This window comes from Hemitrygon akajei, chromosome 7 (assembly GCF_048418815.1).
Source record: "Hemitrygon akajei chromosome 7, sHemAka1.3, whole genome shotgun sequence".
Classification (NCBI taxonomy): domain Eukaryota; kingdom Metazoa; phylum Chordata; class Chondrichthyes; order Myliobatiformes; family Dasyatidae; genus Hemitrygon; species Hemitrygon akajei.
Window position 1 is genome coordinate 41,212,304 of NC_133130.1, and position 22,107 is coordinate 41,234,410.

The 22,107-nt window shown below is 42.0% G+C and overlaps 1 protein-coding gene across 1 annotated transcript in view; it reads right to left on the reverse strand.

Annotated features, from left to right (window-relative positions):
- The window catches only part of LOC140730380 (pleckstrin homology domain-containing family H member 2-like), a 135,295-nt gene extending 115,625 nt beyond the window's left edge, over positions 1-19,670 (reverse strand). Inside the window, exon 1 of the mRNA XM_073050700.1 lies at positions 19,518-19,670. Within this exon, the coding sequence (XP_072906801.1) occupies positions 19,518-19,640 (123 nt within the window). The 5' untranslated portion in view covers positions 19,641-19,670. The remainder of the gene's footprint in view (positions 1-19,517) is intronic.
- Positions 19,671-22,107: the final 2,437 nt, after the last annotated feature.

Below are 22,107 nucleotides of genomic sequence, written 5' to 3' on the forward strand. Positions count from 1 at the left end.
AGTTACACAGCAGAAAATGGTACTTTCCAATGTGTCATGTAGTTTTGGGAGGAGCGGAAATCTGATTGGGAAGCCAAGAGAACTGGAAGCATGGGCAAGGATATTAAGAGTTCAAAGTTCAAAGTAAATTTATTATCAAAATACATTTATGTCACCATATTGTATACTACCCTGAGATTCATTTTCTTGAGGGCATTCACAATAACTACAGAAACATGATAGAATCAATGAAAAACTACACACAAACAAATATGGACAACAGCCAATATGCAAAAGACATCGAATTGAGCAAATACCAAAAAAATAGATGACTAAGTAAAAAATAATATGGAGAACAGGAGTTACAGAGTCCTTGAAAGTGAGTCCATAGGTTGTGGAATCGGTTGAGACCTCAGAGTTCGGGTGAGTGAAGTTATCCTCTCTGGTTCATGAACCTGATGGTTAATAGGTAATAATTGTCCCTGAACCTGGTGGTGTGGGACCTAAGGCTCCTGTACCTACTTCTCGATGGCAGCAATGAGGAGAGAGCATGGCCCAGAAGGTGCGGGTGCCTGATGATGAATGCTGCCCTCCTCTGACAGAATCAGAATCTGGTTCAGTATCAATGTGGTGAAATTTGTTGTTTTGCATCAACAGTACATTGCAAGACATAACTTAAAAACTATAAATTAAATCAGTAGTGCAGTAAGAGGGGAAGAAAACAGTGAGGTTGTATACATGGGTTAATTGTGTATTCAGAAATATGATGTTGGAGGAGATGAAGCTGAACCTAAAAAGCTGAGTGTATGTCCTCATGCTCCTGTACCTCCTCATTGATAGTAGTAATGAGCAAAAGGGATATCCTGGGTGTTGGGGTGCTAAATGATAGATGTCGCCTTTTTGAAGCATCCCCTTTTGAAGGTGTCCTCGATCCTGGAGAGGACAATGACATGATGGAGCTGACTGAGTTGGCAACTTTCTGCAGCTTTTCGTGATCCTGTGCTCCTCCGTTCCCAATGTTCTCCACCTTTGACTCCCCCGATGAGGACTGGCTCATGGACCTCTGGTTTCCTCCTCCTGTAGTCAATAATCAGCTCTTTAGTTTTGCTGATGTTGAGTGAGAGGTTGTCGTTATGGCAACATTCAGCCAGATTTTCAATCTCCCTCCTTTATGCTGATTCGTCACCACCTCTAATTCAGCCAACTACAGTGGTGTCATCAGCAAACTTAAATATGGCATTGGAGCAGCGATTAGCCTCACAGTCACAAGTATGAAGGGAATAGAGCAGGAGGCTAAGCACACATCCTTGTGGTGCACCTGTAGTGATGGTGATCGTGGAGGAGATGTTGTTGGCAACCCAAACTAACCGGGGTCTGCAAGTGAGGAAATCGACAATCCAGTTGCACAAGAAGATATTGAGGCTAAGGCCTTGGAGCTTTGAGGTGAGGTTAGTTTTGAATTCAGATCGGTAGTCAATGAAGATGTTCCCATAGATGCAACTTTACTGACCAGATGTTCCAGAGCTGAGTGAAGAGCTATTGAAATGGCAACTGCTGTGACCCTGTTGTGACAGTAGACAAATTGGAGTGGATCCAATTCATTCTTCAGGCAGGAGTTGATATGTTTCACCACCAACCTCTCAAAGCACTTCATTACAGTGGATGTACTGTAAGTGCTACTGGACGATAGTCTTTGAGCCAGGTTACCATGTTCTTCTTGGGCATCAGAATGATTGTAGCCTGCTTAAGGCAGGTGGCTATCTCAGAATGCCAAAGTGAGAGGTTAAAGGTATTGATAAATGCTCCAGCCAGGAATATGAGGTGCTCACAAGTTCTTGAAAGGGAAGGGAGTTTGTTAATGAGGTGATAGAGATCAAGGGAAGTCATGGGGCTTACATTGGAGGGGCTGTTGACTGTACTTTTGCTGGAAGGATGGCAAACTACAAGCAGAGAAAATTACTTTCAATATAGGAAAATTGGACAGCTAGCTGTTTAACAGGAATAGGGCTGATCATCAGATAATCAGGAGGCAGAAGCTTAATGAGGACTTCGGCCAAGAGAAACAGGAAAAGATGGACTTTCAAACCCAAAGCTGGAATATCTTTGAAATCAGATTCACATCCAGTTTTATGACATAAAATGGTAGCAATGTGATGTGGAATCCTTTAGCATTATAATGATCCCTCCTATCTGTCCAACAATCTCTTTTACAGAAACAACAATAAAGGATCCTTCTACAACTGAGTGTGATGGTATTCCTGAGCTTCTATCTGGAACTTGCATGACTGACAGTAGTAAAAACCAAGCTACTGACGTGATGCAGGAAGCCTTGAACACTGGCAGAGATGGAAGACCTTCATTGCTGCCCTGAACACCAGTGGTGTAATGGGCAGCAGGTAGATAGGTAATATTAACTTATGTGTTACATGTGAGAGTTATATGTAGCGTGTTGTGCATCTTAGTCTGGAGGAACATTGTCTTGTTTGGTGGTATATACACGTATGGTTAAATGACAATAAACTTGAACTTGAATAGTTAGGGCAGTGCTGAATTGTTGCATCAGTAGATGCACAGTTATCTGCAGGAATTGTTTCTGGTTTAGTTATTGGCACTCTCATCTCAGAATCTGAACCTTGTGGGTTCAAAACCCATTCCAGAGACTTGAACACAGCAAACAAGGCTGATACCCAAGTGTACTACTACATGAGCTCTACCCGAAAGGGAACTACCTTTAGATGAAATGTTAAACCAAGGCCCTTTCCTCTTTTCCAGGAAGGTAGAGACAATCCAATGCCAATATTTTGAAGCAATCGACTCTGGAGTCCCAGCAAATCAATATTACTGATTATTAATACTTGCAAGACTGTACTGCAAGTGAAATGCTGTTGCATTTCCTGCATCACCACTATGAAAGCATTTTATATAAAACATCATCAGCTTTGAAGATATTTATGTTGAACCAACGCCTTTATAAAACAATTACATCAATGTCTTTTTTTTTGGGATTTGTCTTCTTTGGAATTTAGAAGGATGAAGGGTGATCATACTGAAAATTACACGATCTTAAGAGGACTTGATAGGAATGATGTCGAGATGTTTACGTGCATAGGGGCGTCTTGAAATGGGTGACACTGTACCTTCTTCCCTAGCTGCCACTTAGAACTGAGCATGGGTATTTTTTCTGGATTCCTACACCAGGGGGTTTTGGAGGCTAAGGGGATTTGGCACAGAGAAGTTACTGAGTTCTGGGGTAGATTAGCCATGGTCAAATTGAATAGCAGTGTAGGCTTGAGGGGCCAGGTAGCCTCCCTCTCCTTTTATCTTACTTTTTTGCATCTATTGGATGTGTAGATTAATTGTTTGCATCCAGGCTTGATGTTACAAAGAGCACCTGCGCAATATTGGAAGTGTTCGCTAAGTTAATTTCAACAAGATAAAAAAAAGTGTGTGGCCCAAATGCAACCTCAATTAAGGAGTTTTCATTCTATCTGATGTTATAGGAGGCTGCAAACAAAAGTTATCAACTTCCCTGGAAAGAAGAAGGAAGCATTAGAAAGAAGCACTTGAGCCATCTAAAACTGGAGAATTCAGTTGTGTGGAAAGCGGGGGGGAAAAAATCATAATATAATTGCTTTCCATCTCTGAGACCGCAAAATCCAACGAATCTATTTTAATATCTAGTATCCGTCAATACTCTAAGCTCTAATTCAACAAAAATCAAGAAGTGAACATACAATTTAGAAAGTTTTTCTCCATTAGGCGGAAGAGGTCATCGGAAATGAAAAAAAATATTTCAAGGAGCAATTTGCCATAATTTGAGTCAGATTCACCGACCATGGCTATGTGATAAGGCAATCGTGAGATTGTCTGTGAAAATCAAAGTCTCTGCCATTCCAGAATAAACACAACTCAATTATCTACACTTCTTATCATTTCCCTTATGTTACAATAACACTGGAAATACACAGTGGCTGGAGATTATGCTTTATATCCAAACTCCTTAGTTGTATGCACAGGGTCGGCCTTGATTTAATCTAAATAGACTACTGGTATGTTTGCTTGGTATCTGGATCAGCAAAAATGAAGGTGGCAGACAGACGGATTTGGAAGGTTAGGTCATTTCGGATCCAAGGGGAAGCAAGTGAGGTGGATTCAGAAATTGGCTTGGTGAAATGGAGCAGAAAGTGATTGTTGAAAGTTAATTCTCCGACTGGAGACCTGTGCCTAATGGAGTGCCCCAGGGGTCAGTGTTCATTATGAATATACACAACATGAAATAAAAGAACAAAAAAAAATACAGTGAACTAGGAAGGAAGCTGAGAAGCAGGACCTCAAGGGTAGTAATCAGGGGATTACTGCCTGTGCCACGCGACAGTGAGGATAGGAATAGAATGAGGTGGCAGATAAATGTGTGGCTGAAATATTGGAGCAGGGGACAGACAGGGATTCAGATTTCTAGATAATTGGGACCACTTCTGGAGCAGGTGGGACTTGTACAAAAGGGACAGATTGAACTTGAATCTGAGGGGGACCAATATTTTTGCAGCAGATTTACTAGAGCTGTTGGGAGTAGTTTAAACTAATATGGCAGGGGGATGGGAACCAGGATGATAGAGCTGAGGATGAGAAAGAAGGTTTACAATTAGAAGATGGATGTAACATGAGTGTAAGGAAGGACAAGCCAATGATTGGGGACAAATGCAGACAAAGGTTGGACAAAGGAGAGTCAGTGGATGTCATTTACTTGGATTATCAGAAGGGATTTGATAAGGTGCCACACATGAGGCTGCTTAACAAGATAAAATCCTATGGCATTACAGGAAAGATACTGGCATGGATAGTGGAATAGCTGACAGGCAGGAGGCAGCGAGTGGGAATAAAGGGGCCTTTTCTGGCTGGCTGCCAGTGACTAGTGGTGTTCCTCAGTATTGGGACTGCTGCTTTTCACATTATTGGTCAATGATTTGGATAATGGAATTAATGGCTTTTTGGCAAAGTTTGTGGATGAAACAATGATAGGTGGAGGGGTAGGTAGTGATGAGGAAGCAATGTGATTGTAGCAGGACTTAGACAAATTGGAAGAATGGGCAAAAAGGTTGGCAGATGGAATAGAGTGTTGGAAAATGAATGATAATGCATTTTGGTAAAAGGAACAATAGTGCGGTCTATTATCTAAATGGGGAGAAGGTTCAAACATCAGAGGTGCAGAGGGACTTAGGAGTCCTCGTGCAAGACTCATCAGAAGGTTAATTTACAGGGTGAGTCTGTGGCAAAGAAGGTAAATGCGCTTAAAGAGTATTGTCAACAGTTTTGGGCTGTGCAGAAAGGATGCATTGTCATTGGAGAGAGTCCAGAGGAGGTTTACGAGGATGATTTTGGGAAAGAAGGGGTTAACATATGAGAAGGTATGGCAGCTTTGGCCTGTAGAAGAAGTTGAAGAATGTGTGGGAATTTCATTGAAACCCACCAAATGTTGAAAGGACCAGATGGGGGGATGTGGAGAGGATGTTTCCTATGGTGGGGGTATCCAGAACTAGAAGGCACAGCCTCAAAATTGAGGGGTGACCCTATAGAACAGAGGTAAGGAGGATTTTTTTTAGTCAGAGAGTAGTGAATCTGTGGAATGCTCTGCCACAGACTGCGGTGGAAGTCAAGTCTGTGGGTATATTTAAGGCAGAAATTGATCATTTCCTGATCGGTCAGGGCATCAAGGGATATGGCCAGAAGGCAGGTATATAGGGTTAAATGAGATCTGGGATCAGCATGATGGAATGGTGGTGCAGACTCAATGGGCTGAATGGCCTAATTCTGCTCCTAAGTCTTATGCTCTTATGATTAGCAAGTTTACCAGTGATACCAAATTAGAGGGCTAGCACAGAGGGTTTTGCTAATACAGTGGGTTTCAATAAAAGAGTTCTTGATCAATTAGGGAGATGGCTGAGGAATGACAATGGATTTCAGCTTAGATAAGTGTGAGGTGCTGCACTTTGGACACTTCCGAACGGACCGTTTCCTGAAATTGGCCGGGCAAGTAGATAGGGTGGTGAAGGAGGTGCTTAGTATGCTGGTTTTTACCATGCCGGGCATCAGATTTAGGAGTAGGGACATTATGTCACAGCCAGGGACACTACAGCCAAGATAGCTCACCAATGCCCCTACATCCTCAGGAGGCTGAAGACAGTTGTCATGTCTCTGTGAACCCTTACCAATTCTTATTGAAGTACATTACTATAGAAAGGGAGAGGCCGGGTTGGATGAGAGAGCCCTTCAGTTATTGTTGTAGTGGCCCCCTGCGGTGGTACACAAGTGGCAACAATCCTATTAGTTTTAAGGAATGTATTAGAACAGTAGTTAACACATTGACTATGGATATACGAATGAAAACACATTGCATGGTTTATTCTAAAAAATAATATTTTTATTATGAATTAAGTTTATTTAGATATAAAATACATAGAAATTATCCTATCTCGGTTTAATAGCTTGGTATGGTTTAATAGCTCTGTACATGACTGTAAGAAACTGCAGAGTTTTGGACACAGATCAGCACATTCCCATCACGGATTGTCTACATTTCTCACTGCCCGCATAATCAAAGACCTGACCTACCCAGGCGTTCTCTCTGCTTCCCTCTTTCATCAGGTAGAAGATACAAAAGTTTGAAGCGTGTAACACCAGGCTGAAGGACAGCTTCTACCCCACTGTTGCAAGACTGCTAAGGGGTTTCCTAGTACGATAAGATGCCCTCTTAACCTCACAGTCTACCTCATTATAATCTTGCACCTTACTGTTTACGTGGACCGTACTTTCTCTTTAGCTGTTACACTTCATTCTGCGTTGTTATTGTTTTACAATGTTCTCCCTCAATGCATTGTGTATGATTTGATCTGTATATACTTTTCACTGTGTCTTGGTACATGTGACAATAATAAACCAATTCCAATTCCAGGTACATAAGTCATTGGTGAGGCCACACTTTGAATATTGTGTTTTAGGTTTGGTAGCCCTGGTATAGAAGAGACATTGTCAAGCTGGAGAGAGTACAGAAGAGATTTAGAAGGACACTGCCTGGACTAGAGGGCCTGAGTTATAGGTAAGGTGCTGGCCATTTAGGATATTTATTCCTTGAAGCCCAGGAGAATGAGGGGAGACCTCATAGAAGTTCATAAAATCATGAGGGGTCATAAGGTGGACACACAGAGTCTCTTCCTCGATGTTGGGGAGTACAAAACTAGAGGGCACAGATAGGAGCGGAGAGATTTAAAGAGACCTGATCTTAACACAAAGGGTAGTGAGTACCTGGAATGAGGTGTCAGAGGAAGTGGTCAAGGTGGATATTATTGAGGCATTGAAGAGGCACTTGTATAGGTATATGGAGGGGAAGGGCTTGCAGGGTTATGGGGCAAATGCAGGCAACTAGGACTAGCAGGGAGGATGTGGTGTTCGGCATGGGCCATGGGCATGGGCCAGTTGGGCTAAATGGCCCATTGCTGTGCTCTATTACCTTGTTGTTACAGTTTCTAGCATTATTGCTGATTTCAAATCCATCCAAATCCGCTATTGTTTACTTTCTGCCTTTCTAAAAAAGTCTTATCTTCTACAGTTTATGTTGCAGCGGACCTTAAAGCAGTTACTGATTATCGCAGGAAATATTAAACACAGTATGTGATAATCAAAGTTTAATGCAGAGTCATAGAGAAGTACAACATAGAAGCAGGCCCTTTGGCCCATCTAGTTCATGTCAAAACCGTTTAAACTGCTTACTCCCATCAATCTGCACCAGGATCATAGCCCTGCATACCCCTACCACCCATTTACCTAACTTCTCTTAAACATTGAAATCGAGCTCGCATGCACCACTAGTGCTGGCAGCTCATTCCACACCCTCACAACTCTCTGAGCAAAGAAGTTTTCCCACATGTTCCCCTGAAATTCTCACCTTTCACCCTATACACATAATCTCTGCAGACACACCAAACCTCAGTGCAAAAAGCTTGCTTGCATTTACCCTCAATTTTGTACACCTCTATCAAATCTCCTCTCAATCTTCTGTGCTCTAAGGAATGTAGCCCTAACCTATTCAATCTTCCCTTATAATTCAGGTCCACCAGACCTGGCAACATCCTTGTAAATTTTCTCTGTACTCTTTCAAACATGTCTAAATCTTTCCTGTAGGTAGGTGACCAAAACTGTATACAATTCTCCAAATTAGGCCTTACCAACATCTTTTCCAACTTCAACATAACATCCCATCTGCTATACTCAATATTGTACATTGATTTATGAAGGCCAGTGTGCCAAAAGCTTCCTTTATGACCCCATCTACCTGTGACATCATTTTCAATGAATTATGAAACTGTATTCCCAGATTCCTTTGTTCTACCACACTCCTCAGTGACCTACCGTTCACACTGTAAGAGCTATCCTGGTTGGTCCTACTGAAGTGTAAAACTTAACACTTTTCTGCATTGGATTCCATCTGCCATTTTTCAGCCCACAGAGGTAGATACAATAGCATTTTTAGAGACTCTTAGATACTGTAGGTACATGGAGCTTAGAAAAATAGAGGGCTCTGCGGTAGGGAAATTCTAGGCAGCTTTTGGTTATATGGTCGGTACAAAATTGTGGGCCAAATGGCCACTAATGCGCTGTAGATTTTCTTTCTTCTATATTCTATGTTTTCCAACTGATGCAGACCCCTCTGCAAGCCATGATAACCTTCCTTGCCATCCACTTTTCCCCTCAATCTTGGAATCATCCGTAAATTTGCTGATCCAGTTAATAAAAAGTAAATTTTATTATCAAAGTACATATATGTCACCATATACAATTCTGAGATTTATGTTCTTGTACAAGTACTCAGCAAGTCTATAGCGTGGTATCTATGATAAAATCAATGCAAGACCAACCAGAGTGTAGAAGTCAACAAATCATGCAAATGCTAATATAAATGAGTAGCAATAAATAATGAGAACATGAGATAATGAGATAAAGACTCCTTCAAGTGAGATCATTGGTTCTGGGAACATTTCAATGATGGGACAAGTGATTGCAGTTATCTTCTTTTGTTCAAGTGACTGATGGTTGAGGGGTAGTAACTGTTCCTGTACCTTGTGGTGTGAGTCCTGAGGCTCTTGTATCTTCTACGTGAATGTAGCAGCAAGAAGAGAGCACGACGGGTGGTGGAAATCTCTGGTGATAGGTGCTGCTTTTCTATGACAGCATTTCATGTAAATATGCTCAATGGTTGGGAGAGCTTTACCCATGAAGAAGAGGGCGGGGAACATCATAAAGGACTCCTCCCATCCTGCGCACGGACTGTTTGATCTGCTTCCGTCTGGTAGGTGCTTCAGATCCCTCCAGACTAAGACTAATAGGCACTGGAGAAGTTTTTTCGCTACTGCGGTCACTTTGCTGAACAGTTAACTGCTGGTTAACTGTCGGCTAACTATTACTTGGATTGCACTACCTGTATATATAATCTATATTTTCATTTATATTTATCATTATTATTGTTATGAGCAGAGAGACAACATCTGCCGGAAGTAAATTCCTTGTATGTACATAGGTACTTGGCGATTAAAGTCTGATTCTGATTCTGATTCTGATGATGTGCTCAGCCAAATCTGCGACCTTTGGTAGGATTTTCCATTCAAAGACATTGGTGTTTCCATATCAGGCTTCGATGCAGCCAGTCAATACACTCTCCACTACACCTCTATAGAAGACTGTCAAAGTTTCAGAAGTCATGTCGAATCTCCGCCTACTCCTCAGGAAGTCGTGGCCTTGCTGTGCTGTCTTAACAACTGCACTGAAATAGCAACACCCAGGAATTTAAAGCTGCTAACCCTCTCCACCGCAGATCCTCCGATGAGGGCTGGCTCATGGACCTGTGGTTTCCCTCTCCTGAAGTCTCTAATCAGTTCCTTGGTCTTGCTGACACGGAATGCGAATCGAATCCACAAATGAATTCTCTAATTATTCAGTGAGTCAATAGAATGGAATTCAATAGGTTCAGATTTTTGAAGCAAGACCAGTGATCTCGCATGTCTGAATGTTAGACAAGCAATAAATAGTTTGGTGTGTTTTTAGTCTCGGGTGCATTGTGCTACCATGCAACAATGATGCAGCAATTTTTAATTCTGGATTCATGCTGAAGCACATGGGCAGAGAATGTACTGTAATTAATTTTACTCTTCAAGATAAAAGGGGCCTAGCAGGCATTCTTACTTTTAAGTATCATCTTGTGACTGCTGCAGGAGAACACATACGTCCAGATACTAAATGAAAAATGATCAAGCAGGGCTCTGGATTACTGAGCTCTTGATCCAATTATCCCTTAATTATCCCTCAACTTTAATGATGCAGAAACCTGATTGCTCAAATTTCTTTCTGTTAATACACTCAATATTATTCAAGCATTTGTATCAGTAAGTAATCATCATAAAATCATTTCACAGATTAAAATATCACTCTGGAATGCATTTCTTAGTGGTTCATTACAGGACAAGGCGTTGTTTGCAATAGTTTTCCCTTGAGACCTATAGTTGGCCAGGAATAAGTAGTCTCTCTATTGGACTACATAGATCAAATATAGACCATCTGTACTGGGCTGCACTATCCTCCAAATCTGCAAGATCCTTTTCTCTGTCACTTTATGTTATTGCTATCGGTGCAGAGCATCATAGGAAGTCATTCCTACCTGTGGCCATCAAACTTTACAACTCCAGTGTCAGACACCCTGAGCCAATAGGCTGGTCCTGGACTTATTTCCACTTGGCATGATTAACTTATTATTATTTAATTATTTATGGTTTTATATTGCTATGTTTCTTCACTATTCTCGGTTGGTGCGGCTGTAACAAAACCCAATTTCCCTCGGGATCAATAAATTAAGTCTGTCTGTCCAACTGTCAGTAGCTTATTGCGATTTAACTTGAATGTATCCTTTGAAATTAGAGGTAAAAATGAAAAGCAGACTTGCTTGCATTATGATTTTTAACTTTATCTGGAACACGGGCAGGTTGGCCTAGAAATATAAACACATTGATCAGCATGGTAGCCTAGTGGTTAGCACAACGCATTAGAGTACCAACCATGGTTCAATTCCCGCCACTACCGGTATGGAGTTTGTACATTCTCCCAGTGACCAGTAGGTTTCCTACCACATTCGAAAGATGTACTGGTTGGTAGGTTCATTGGCCATTGTAAATTGCGCCGGAAAGGCCTATTCTGCACTGTATCTCAATTTAAAAAAGACTGACTTTATCCAGAGTGGTAACAATAACTACATTTCTAGTCCCCAAATGGACCTGCAATTGCCTTTCTATTACACTATATTCTGTATTCTGTTATTCCTTTTCCCTTGCACTACCTCAATGTACCTAGATTTTAAAATGTTCTTTACAGGTGGCTTGCAAAACCACATTTTTCACTGTATCTCAGTGCATGTCACAATAATAAACTAATTCTAATGCCAACTGCTACCTTGCCGACTACTATTCACTTTCTATCCCAATCCCCCTGGATACCGTATTCCTGCCTAGGACCAAAAGACCCATATCTTTCATCGCTTGGCGTCCTGACCCTGCCTGAGCCCTCAACCTGGTTGCCAGCCTGACCTCAACAGCACTGTCGAATCCTTGGCCACTCACTAGAACTAGAATTTGTAGGCCAAAATTAGTGAATTGATTTTTTAATCAAATATAAAGCATTTTAGAAAAGTTATTTAAGGTTAGCTTTTCACTCCGCTAACTTTGCATTACGGAATAGTTTCATCATTTTATTATAAATTTGATTTATAGCACAGTAGTGATTTTTCGTGCCATGCTTCCATTAATCTGAACATTCAGAAACTAAAAAAGAACTGTTTATTTTAAAATATTTCTCCAGCAAATTTGTTTATGATCTCACATTGTTTTAAAAGGGAAGTGGGAAATAATGCTTGGAATATTTGTCTCTCTAATAAACACCAGGTTCTGTCTCATAATTGTTATCTGATGCAGTACAAACCCATACCAGACAATTCCCACAATCATATCATTCCCTCCGCATTCCTTCAAGTATAAGGAGATTGTAACGAGATCCAGTGTCTTTCCTTATGGTCTTGGGAATGATATGGATGTGGTAGGGGGCACAGGAGCAATACCTTTAGCTCCATGCCTTCTTCTACCAAGTCCACAGCAACTATCAACCACTCTCCACATTAATACCAATCTCCCTACATTCCATCTTCAACGCTCCCTTGATTCTACCATTCCCCTGCACACCAGGGGCAATCTGCCTATGGACCCCAACATCTTTGGCATGTGGGACGAAACCCACATGGTCACAGGGAGAACATGCAGACTCCAAACAACACCTGAGATCACAACTGTGACAGGGTCTCTGGGATTATGATGCAGTGTTTCCTCTAGTTGTACTATTGTGCTAACGTACGAGCAGTTCTTTGTGCTGACTCGTGTTTGTTAATGCATGAATTAAGTTACGTGGGTATTTCATTCACCATCTGCGATTATTTCTTAGAATCAGTACTATTTCAATCACAGTCATTCCTCTGAACTTATGTATCATATACCTGATCAGCTAAGAGTAGCATAGCACAGAAAGGGACCCTTCAGCCCATCACATTTATGCTGGCCATTTTGCCCATACACACCAACCTCATTTCTGTGTATTAGATCCATATCCTTCTATGCCTTGTCTATGCAAGTGCCTTGTCAAAATGTCCCTTAAACCTAGTGATTGTGTCTGAGTCCACCATTTTGTGTAAAAAGAAACTCCTCAAATCCCCTTTAAAATTCCTTCCTCTCACCTTAAACCTATGCCTTTTTGTTTTTGATTTCCCTACCATGGGGGGGGGGGGGGGCGGGGAAAGATTCCATCTATCCTATGTAATCTCTTACAGTGTTATGTACCTCTAGCAGATCACCCCTCAACCTCTGTTACTCTGGAAAAACAAACCCAAAGTTTCCGTTCACTCCCCATTACTAAAGTGGTCCAGGCAACATCCAAGTGAATGTGCACTGCCATCTCTCCAGCACAATCACATCCTTCCTATAGTATGCAACCAAAACTGCACATAATATTCCAGGAGCAATGCAGCTGGTGTTTTGTAAAGTTACAATGTAACATCCAGTCTTATAGTTTATGCTCTGACCTATGAAGGCAAGCATACAATATGCTTTATTCAACACCCTGTCCACCTGCGTTACATCTTCAGGAAGTTGGACCCAAGGTCCCTCTGTTCATCAATATTCCTTAGCACCCTATCAGTTCTTGTAGGTGCCCAACCCTTATTGGACTTCTCAAAATGCATCACCTTGCAATTATCTTGATTAAATTCTAACTGCCAATGCTTCACCTACTTCCTATTTAACTCATATCCTGCAGCCTTAGACATTTCCCTCATTTTCCACAGTTTCTTCAGGCAGGTTCCTCCACTGCCTATGGTTCCAATCCCACCCCGACTGTCTCCAGACCGAGACATCTCACACTGCCACTGGGTCCCACTGCTCCCCTTCCCCCATTCACACCTCTGAGCCCATTTTCCCTAACCCCTCCAACTCTCCAACCTCCCTAACCGCTCCAAACCTCTACCCGCCCCTGATCCCAGCACCAATCTCTGCCAAATAGAAACATAGAAAACCTACAGCACAATACAGGCCCTTCGGCCCACAAAATTATGCCAAACATGTCCCTACCTAGTCTTACCTATAGCCCTCTATTTTTCTAAGCTCCATGTACCTATCCAAAAGTCTCTTAAAAGACCCTATCGTATCCGCCTCCATCACCGTCGCCGGCAGCCCAATCACGCACTCACCACTCTCTGAGTAAAAAAACTTACCCTTGACATATCCTCTGTACCTACTCCCCAGCTCCTTAAACCTGTGTCTTCTTGTGGCAACCATTTCAGCTCTGGGAAAAAGTCTCTGACTATCTACACATCTTCAATCTCCCCTCCCTGAGGTGGAGGGTTCTGCCCTCAACAGGGGTCTTGGGAAAAGGTAAGGGGGAGCCAGAGTGAGAAATTGAAGAAAAAGGAAGGAGGAGGGGCAAAATTACCAGAAGTTAGAGGAACTCATGTTCATACCATCAGGTTGGAGACTATTCAGACAGAGTATGAGGCGTTGATCCTCCAACGAGAGTGACCTAATCATTGCAGTAGAGGAGGCCATGGACTGACATGTCGGAGTAGGAATGGGATTTGGGATTAAAATGGTTGGGCACCAAGAAATCCTGCCTGTGGTGGATGGAGCAAAGGTGCTCAACACCTTCAAGTGCCTTCGTGAAGGTGCTGAAGCTGCACCATCTTACCTCCTCTCTTCTCCTCACCTGCCTATCGCCTCCTCCTTCCCTTTCTCCCATGGTCCACTCTCCTCTCCCATCAGATTTCTTCTTCTTCTTCAGCCTTTTATCTTTTCTATCTGACACCTCTCAGCTTCTCAGTTCCTGCTCACCTGGCTTCACCCATCACCTTCCAGCTTGTACTCCTTCCCCAACCTCACCTTCTTACTCTGGCTTCCTTTCCCTTTCCTTTCCGGTCCTGATGAAGGGTCGCACCCGAAACGTTGACTGTTTATTCCTTTCCACCGACACTGCTTGACCTGCTGAGTTACTCCAGCATTTTGTGCGTCTTAAATGGCAAATGAATTTTAGTAGAGATAGGTGTGTGAATATCCATGTAGTCAGGGAACAAAAACAAGGCGCACAAGACACTCCATATCCTGGAATACAGGGCAACAAACAATCTGCTGGGGTGGGCTGGGGGAGCGGAAGGAAATTGTTGATATTCTGCATCAAAACCTTGAATCAGGATTCAGGAGTAGTGAAGTATTCACACCTTGATGAGAAACATTTCACCAACGGCATTGGTGAGGCTGAATTTGGAGTATTGTGTGCAGTTTTGGTCACCAAATTACAGGAAGGATATTAATAAGGTTGAAAGAGTGCACAGAAGGTTTACGAGGATGTTGCCAGGACTTGAGAAACTGAATTACAGAGAAAGGTTGAATAGGTTAGGACTTTATTCCCTGGAGCGTAGAAGAACGAGGGGAGACTTGATAGAGGTATATAAAATTTTGATGGGTATAGATAGAGTGAATGCAAGCAGGCTTTTTCCCACTGAGGCTAGGGGAGAAAAAAACCAGAGGACATGGGTTAAGGGTGAAGGGGGAAAAGTTTAAAGGGAACATTAGTGGGGGGCTTCTTCACACAGAGAGTGGTGGGAGTGTGGAATGAGCTGCCAGATGTAGTGGTAAATGCGGGCTCACTTTTAACATTTAAGAAAAACTTGGACAGGCACATGGACGAGAGGTGTATGGAGGGATATGGTCCAGGTGCAGGTCAGTGGGACTAGGCAGAAAAATGGTTTGTCACAGCCAAGAAGGGCCAAAAGGCCTGCTTCTGTGCTGTAATGTTCTATGGTTCTAAACAGAAAAATGTTGTGCACCAGAAAAAAGAATTAATTGAAACAGCAGTTGAGGTAAATTTTGTGTAGAAAGCAAACAAAGCATTGTGCCAGACAATTGAGAAAAAGTCTCATGTTAAATAAATAGGGAACAGTGAATAGTTTCTTCTCAAAGTCCAACCGTACATCCCCGTCGTGCGAGGTGGAAACAGGTAAAGCTGGCTGTAGCACTCTGGTGAAGCTGTACAGGCCAACCCCCTGTGCAGTGGATACTATGGGTTACAGAAACATAGACGAACTCCAACCGTACCATTGATTTTAGAGGCGATGGAGATACGGAGCTCAGAGTTCAAGAAGAGGAGCAACTGTGAAGAGTTATGGTCTCCATATTTTAAACAGGAGAAGCTGCAAAATGATTGGTTAGTTACAGGCTGAAAGATTATAACTGCCGAGAAAGGTTGAATAGAGTGGATTGTTTTGACTTGAAAAGAGAAGACGGTGGATTTCTTTTTGGTATTTGATATGTGGTATGAAATGGATTGATAAGGTAGATTTGCAGAAAATGTTTCCATGCAAGTGAAACTAAGATATAAATATAAAATGACTATTACTAAATCCAGTCATGAATTCCAGAGAAACTATGATATCCAGAGACTAGCTGGAACTCACGCAAAGTAACAGTTGAGCAGACTTGAATAAGCACACAAGAAAAATAAACTTAACATACAAGCACAACAAGCAATCAGAAGGCAAACTGCAATTTTTTTAAAAAAAACTGCAGATGCTGTATTTCTTAAATAAAAGACGGACAAACTCTGCAGTTCAGTTAGTATTTCAGAACAAAATCCCTTCATAAGAACTGCCTGCAGTCCTTGATTGCAAAAGGATTTAAGTACAAGAGTAAAAATGTTTTGTTGTCATTTTATAGGCCACTGTGCGCAACAGCATCTTGCCACCTCTGGAAATAAGGTCATCGTTAGCTACAGATAATCTGCTGAAGGAACTCAGCTGGTCAGCCAGCAGTTCCTGATTCAGGGCTGTGACCAGAAATGTTGACAATTCCTTCTCCTCACACAGGTGCTGAGTGACTGCTTGCTACTCAGGATTCAAGCAGCTGCAGCCTTTTATCTCTCATCTTTTGCCACATCAGATCCGAGGATCATTTTCTTGTCCTGTCATGATTTGTGGGTTAACAAACTGAGCTACACAACATTATTTTTAATTTCACACTATATTTTATTGAAGTTCCTGGGTGGAATGAAATAGCTGTGAATTAGATCAGCTTTACTCATCACTCATCACAAAAAAATAGAAGTCACATTCCGCATTTTGGATGAATATAAAGGGGGAGGCGAGGCTCTGTTGATAAAAAGTTAAATCAGATCATTAGAAAGAGGTAACATAGGGATGGATGGCGTTGTACCAATGTGGATACAGCTAAGGAACTGCTGGAGTAAAATGACCCTGATGGGAGTTATATACATACCCCCGAACAGCAGTAAGGATGTGGTCTACAAATTATAGTGGGATATAGAAAATGCAAGCCAAAAGGGCAATGTTAGAAGGGTTATGGGGATTTCAATATGTAGGTAGATTGGGAAAATCAGGTTGGTGCTGGATCCCAAGAGGGGGAATTTCTAGAACGTTGATTGAGATAGCATTTCAGAACAGCTCGTGGTTGAGACCCCAGGGGATCAGCTATTCTGGACTGGGAGTTGTGCAATGAACTGGAATTGATCAGAGAGCTTAAGGTAAAAGAACCCTTAATGGAAACTGATCATAATATGATCAAGTTCACTCTGAAGTTTAAGAAGGAGAAGCCAAAGTCAGATGCATCAGAATTAAAGTGGAGTAAAGTGAATTACGGAGGCATGAGAGAGGAGCTGGCCGGAATTGATTGGAAAAAGAACACTGGCAGGGATGATGACAGAGCAGCAATGGCTGGAATTTCTGGAAGCAATTTGGAAGGCACAGGATATATAAATCCCAAAGAGGAGAAGTATTCTAAAGGCGAGATAACCGTGGTTGACAAGAGAAGTCAAAGCCAAAGAGGGGGAATACAGCAGAGCAAAAATTAGTGGGAAGTTAGAGGATTGGGAGGCTTTTAAAAACCAAACGGAGGCAACTAAAAAAGTCATTAAGGTGGTAAACAAGGACTATGAAAGTAAGCTAGCCAATAACATTAAAGAGGATACCAGAAGTTTCTTCAGACACATGAAATGTATAAGAGGGGCGATAGTGGCTATCGGACCACTGGAAAATGATGCTGGAAAGGTAGTAATGGGGGACAAGGAAACGACAGATGAACTGAACAAGTATTTTGTTTCAGTCTTCACTGTGGAAGACACTGGCAGTACGCTGGAAATTTCAGAGTGTTAGGGATCAGAAGTGTGTGAAGTTACCATTACTATGGATAAGGTTCTTGGGAAATTGAATGGTCTGAAGATAGATAAGTCACTTGAACCAAATGGTGCACACCCCAAGGTCCTGAAAGAGGTGGCTGAAGAGATTGTTGAGGTATTAGTAGAGATCTTTTAAGAATCAGTGGATTCTGGCATGGTTCCTCAGGACAGGAGAATGCAAATGTCATGGAGAGAGGCAAAAGAACGTAAATTATAAGCCAGTTAGTCTAAGAGTGGTTGGAGTCATTTGTTAAGGATGGGTTTCACGGTACTTGGAGGTACATGATAAAATAGGCTGTAGTCAGCATGGCTTCCACAAGGGAAAATCTTGCTTAGTAACTGTTGGAATTCTTTGAAGAAATAACAGGCAAGATAGACAAAGGGGAATTGGTGGATGTTGTGTACTTGGATTTTCAGAAGGCTACTGACGATTTGTCACACATGAGGCTGCTTAATAATTTAAGAGCCCATGGTATTACAGGAAAGATACTAGCATGGATAAAGCAGTGGCTGATTGGCAAGAGGCAAAGAGTGGGAATAAAGGGAGCCCTTTCTGACTGGTTGTCGGTGACAAGTGGTGTTCCACAGGTATCTGTGTTGGGACCGCTTCACTTTCCGTTATATCTCAATGATTTGGATGATGGGATTGATGGCTTTTAAAGTCTGTGGACAATACAAAGGTAGGTGGAGGGGCAAGTAGTTTAAAGGAAGAAGAAAGGCTACAGAAGAATTTGCGCTACTGAAGGATTAGGAGAATGAGCAAAAAAGTGACAGATGGAATACAGTGTCGGAAAGTGTATGGTTATGCACATTGGTAGAAGAAATAAAAGTGAAGACTATTTGCTAAATGGAGAGCTAATTCAAAAATCTGAGGTGTAAAGGGACATGGGTGTCCTTGTGCAGGATTCCCTAAAGGTTATTTTGCAGGTTGAGTTTGTGGTGAGGAAGGCAAATGCAATGTTAGCATTCCTTTCAACAGGACTACATTATAAAAGGATGTAATGTTGAGGCTTTATAAAGCACTGGTGAGGCTTCACTTGGTGTATTGTGAGCAGGTTTGGGCCCAGTATTTAACAAAAGAGGTGCTGACACTGGATAGGATTCGAAGGAGGTTCACAAATATGATTCTTTGTCATATGAAGAGCGTTTGATGGCTCTGGGCCTGTATTGACTGTCATTCAAAAGAATGAGGGGTGACCTCCATGAAACCTATGAATGTTGAAAGGCCTTCATAGAGTGGATATGGAGAGGATGTTTCCTATGGTGGAGGAGTCTAAGACTAGAGTATACAGCCTCAGAATAGAGGCTTGTTCTTTTAGATTGGAGATGAGAAAGAATTCCTTTTGCCAGAGTGGTGAACCTATGGTATTATTTGTCACAGGTAACTGTGGAGGCCAAGTCTTTATGTATATTTAAGGCAGAGGTTGATAGATTCTAGATTGGCCAGGGCATCGAGGGATACAGGAAGAAGGCAAGAGACTGGGGCTGAGAGGGAACTTGGATCAGTTGTGATGAAATGGTGGAGCAGACTCAAAGTGCCAAATGGCCTAATTCTGCTTCTTCATCTTATAGCCTTATGATCTTATAAAATACTGTATGTTCTATATAGACTTGAGATAGCAAGACTGTTTGCAAACATAACTGGTATTCTAGTTCAGGCCATATATTTTCCTTTCCCACCCACACCTCATTGAAAACTCCCATTCTAATTGATCATATTTACTTGCCTTCTCTGCAAGCAGCTCTCGGATTTTACTGGCCTGCACGCGAAACTTCAGCATCTGTGACTCAAGAGTCATGCACCGCTCTTTCCAATCTATACTCCCAGCCATTTCGGAACACTCGGCCATGGTCAATTTTATTCTCGTTTGAGGCTGGATGTGCTGATGTCCAATATTCTAAAAACAATTGTGAAATTGCAGAGATAAATGAATAACTCCAAAACTCAATGGCAGTATGGTCTATTGGTGACAATGCAGCTCAGCCTTAGATTGAAGCTCAAGCTTTACGAGTAGCACAGGTACAGTACATAAATTGATTGGTAAATTCTTTGAGAAGACTTGCATTGAACATCCACAAGTTTGTTGGTTTAGAAACACAATATGGAAAGAACCGATTACATCTAAGAAAATGGATTGCACAGGCTTAATAAGTTTTATGGGTAAAGAAAACACCAATTTTAAGGACAAAATTCTGCCACAAGATTAATACTCTTTTACCTAGAAATTGAATAGGATACCACCGATTTCTTAATCACTGCTACATGACGAAAGGCTTACCTTGCCCAGGGAAAGGAAAATATGACCATTCGTGAGTTCTTCAGTGTCACTGAAAATAACTGACACTGTCAAGAGCAGGGGTTCCCAACCTGTGGACCATGGGCTGCTTGCTTAATGGTATTGATCCCCGGCATAAAAAATTGGGAACCCTGAGTTTAAAGTGATATATCATTTCGTGTTTGACGCAAGTTCAGTGTCACTCCTGCAGGTGATGATGTCAACCATTTGCAATGCACTAGATTATAATGGGCAAAATTAGACCCTGTGGTCACACATTTTATTTGCGTCCATTAGAACTATAATCATACTTTATAGTAATTCATCATACATTAAGGATTTGCAGGTATATGGGGGATGTAATAAAGGACCACCAAAATGGAAATGCTTGGTAGTTTTATTTAAGTACAAGTATTATTAAAAGGTATAAACTTTATTGGGTGGCAGGGTGGAGATATGTCTCTACCAAAGGAGGTGTAAGGCATTCCTTCCCTCCACTAGCCGGCAGGTTCAAAGTTTAAAGTACAAAGTACATCTATTATCAAAGTATTTATAGATTATACAACTTTGAGATTCATCTCCTAACAGGCAGCCATTAAAACAAAGAAACCCCAAAGAGGCCAAATATAAAAAAGACTGTCTAGCACCAAATGTGCAGAGGGACAAAAAAACACGTCATGCAAACAATAACTGCAAACAAATAGTGTTCTGAACTGAAGTCCTCAAAGGGACTCCCATAGTTCAGCACAGAGCCAAGCTGCAGAGCAGTGAACTGAAACGCCCCATCCCTCAACTCAGTTCCCGACACCCTGCAGCTTTCATCCTGGCCCAGCGCCTAAATTGATGTCCCAACACAGGGTTCAATTGCCTTGATGCGCTCTGGGTCCAGGACTCCACCGTCTTGACTGGGCCTTTCCAATTTGGCCCTGTGTTTAAGTCTCTGTCCAAACATCGAGTTCAGTCGCTTCAGTATGCCCTGGTGCCCGGACCTCACTGCCTCGATTCAGCCTTCAGCACAGTGCTTAAATCGACGGAACCTCAGGAATTCCTTGCTCTTGGTGACGGGCCGCCACCTCGCCTTGCCTCAGTTCTGCTACAACAAACTTCCTCAAAGTCCAAAGGGAAGTTACAGACTATTAGCCTGTGATGATTGTTTGTCACAAAAAGTGGGAGTAACGAAGTATTTAGTTGTTTTCCTTGTTTTGTTAGCTACCAGCCAGAAGTCGCTGACGTTCACCAGCGCCATCTTAAACCAGAAGCGAGGAAACTCTTGGGCGAGGTGTGGCACCTGCTTGCCACCATCCCCCCAATCAGGGTCACGTGAAACCAGGGGAGGGGCAGCTGGATGGTCGGATGATCAACTAGTGCATATCACAAATCCAGGCTATGTGACCAGTGATGCCAGGCAGACCATCTCTGAAGAGTATTGACAATGGCTGGGGTCACACGTCTTGTAAGGACACTGCCCAGAAGGCGGCAGTGGCAAAGTACTTTAGAAAAAACTGTCAAGAACAACCATGGTCATGAGACCATGATCGCCTATGTCATGTGACATGGCACATAATGATGATGCTCACCTTTATAGAGTAGAGACTATCAATTTTGTATGCATGATCAATTAAATTTAACCTATCCCTATAAGCACGCTTCCCAAACAGAAAGCATCATTTATGAAAAGATACCAAGAAGAACTTACACCAAATGCTAACTTGTGACAAGCATTGCAGTCTGATGGACATTTTCAAATACTTAGAATTCCTTCAAACCACAAAGATTGTTTATAAGCAGGCAAATATTGTAATCAAGAAAATGGTGTAATGGTGTAAACGTTGCTTTAAATTGGGAGACTTTACAATATATGAACTCTGCATGCAGATTATACTTGGTGTATTTTCAGACCAATGATATTTGGCAATTTTTAAAAGTGAGCTCGAGCAATCTGAAGGCAATTGTACCGGGGTATTAGAAAGCTTGTCTTTCCAGAGATATTGCCCAGCCTGCAGGTTTTAATTGCTTTTTGAATACGGGTAAGTCTATTAAA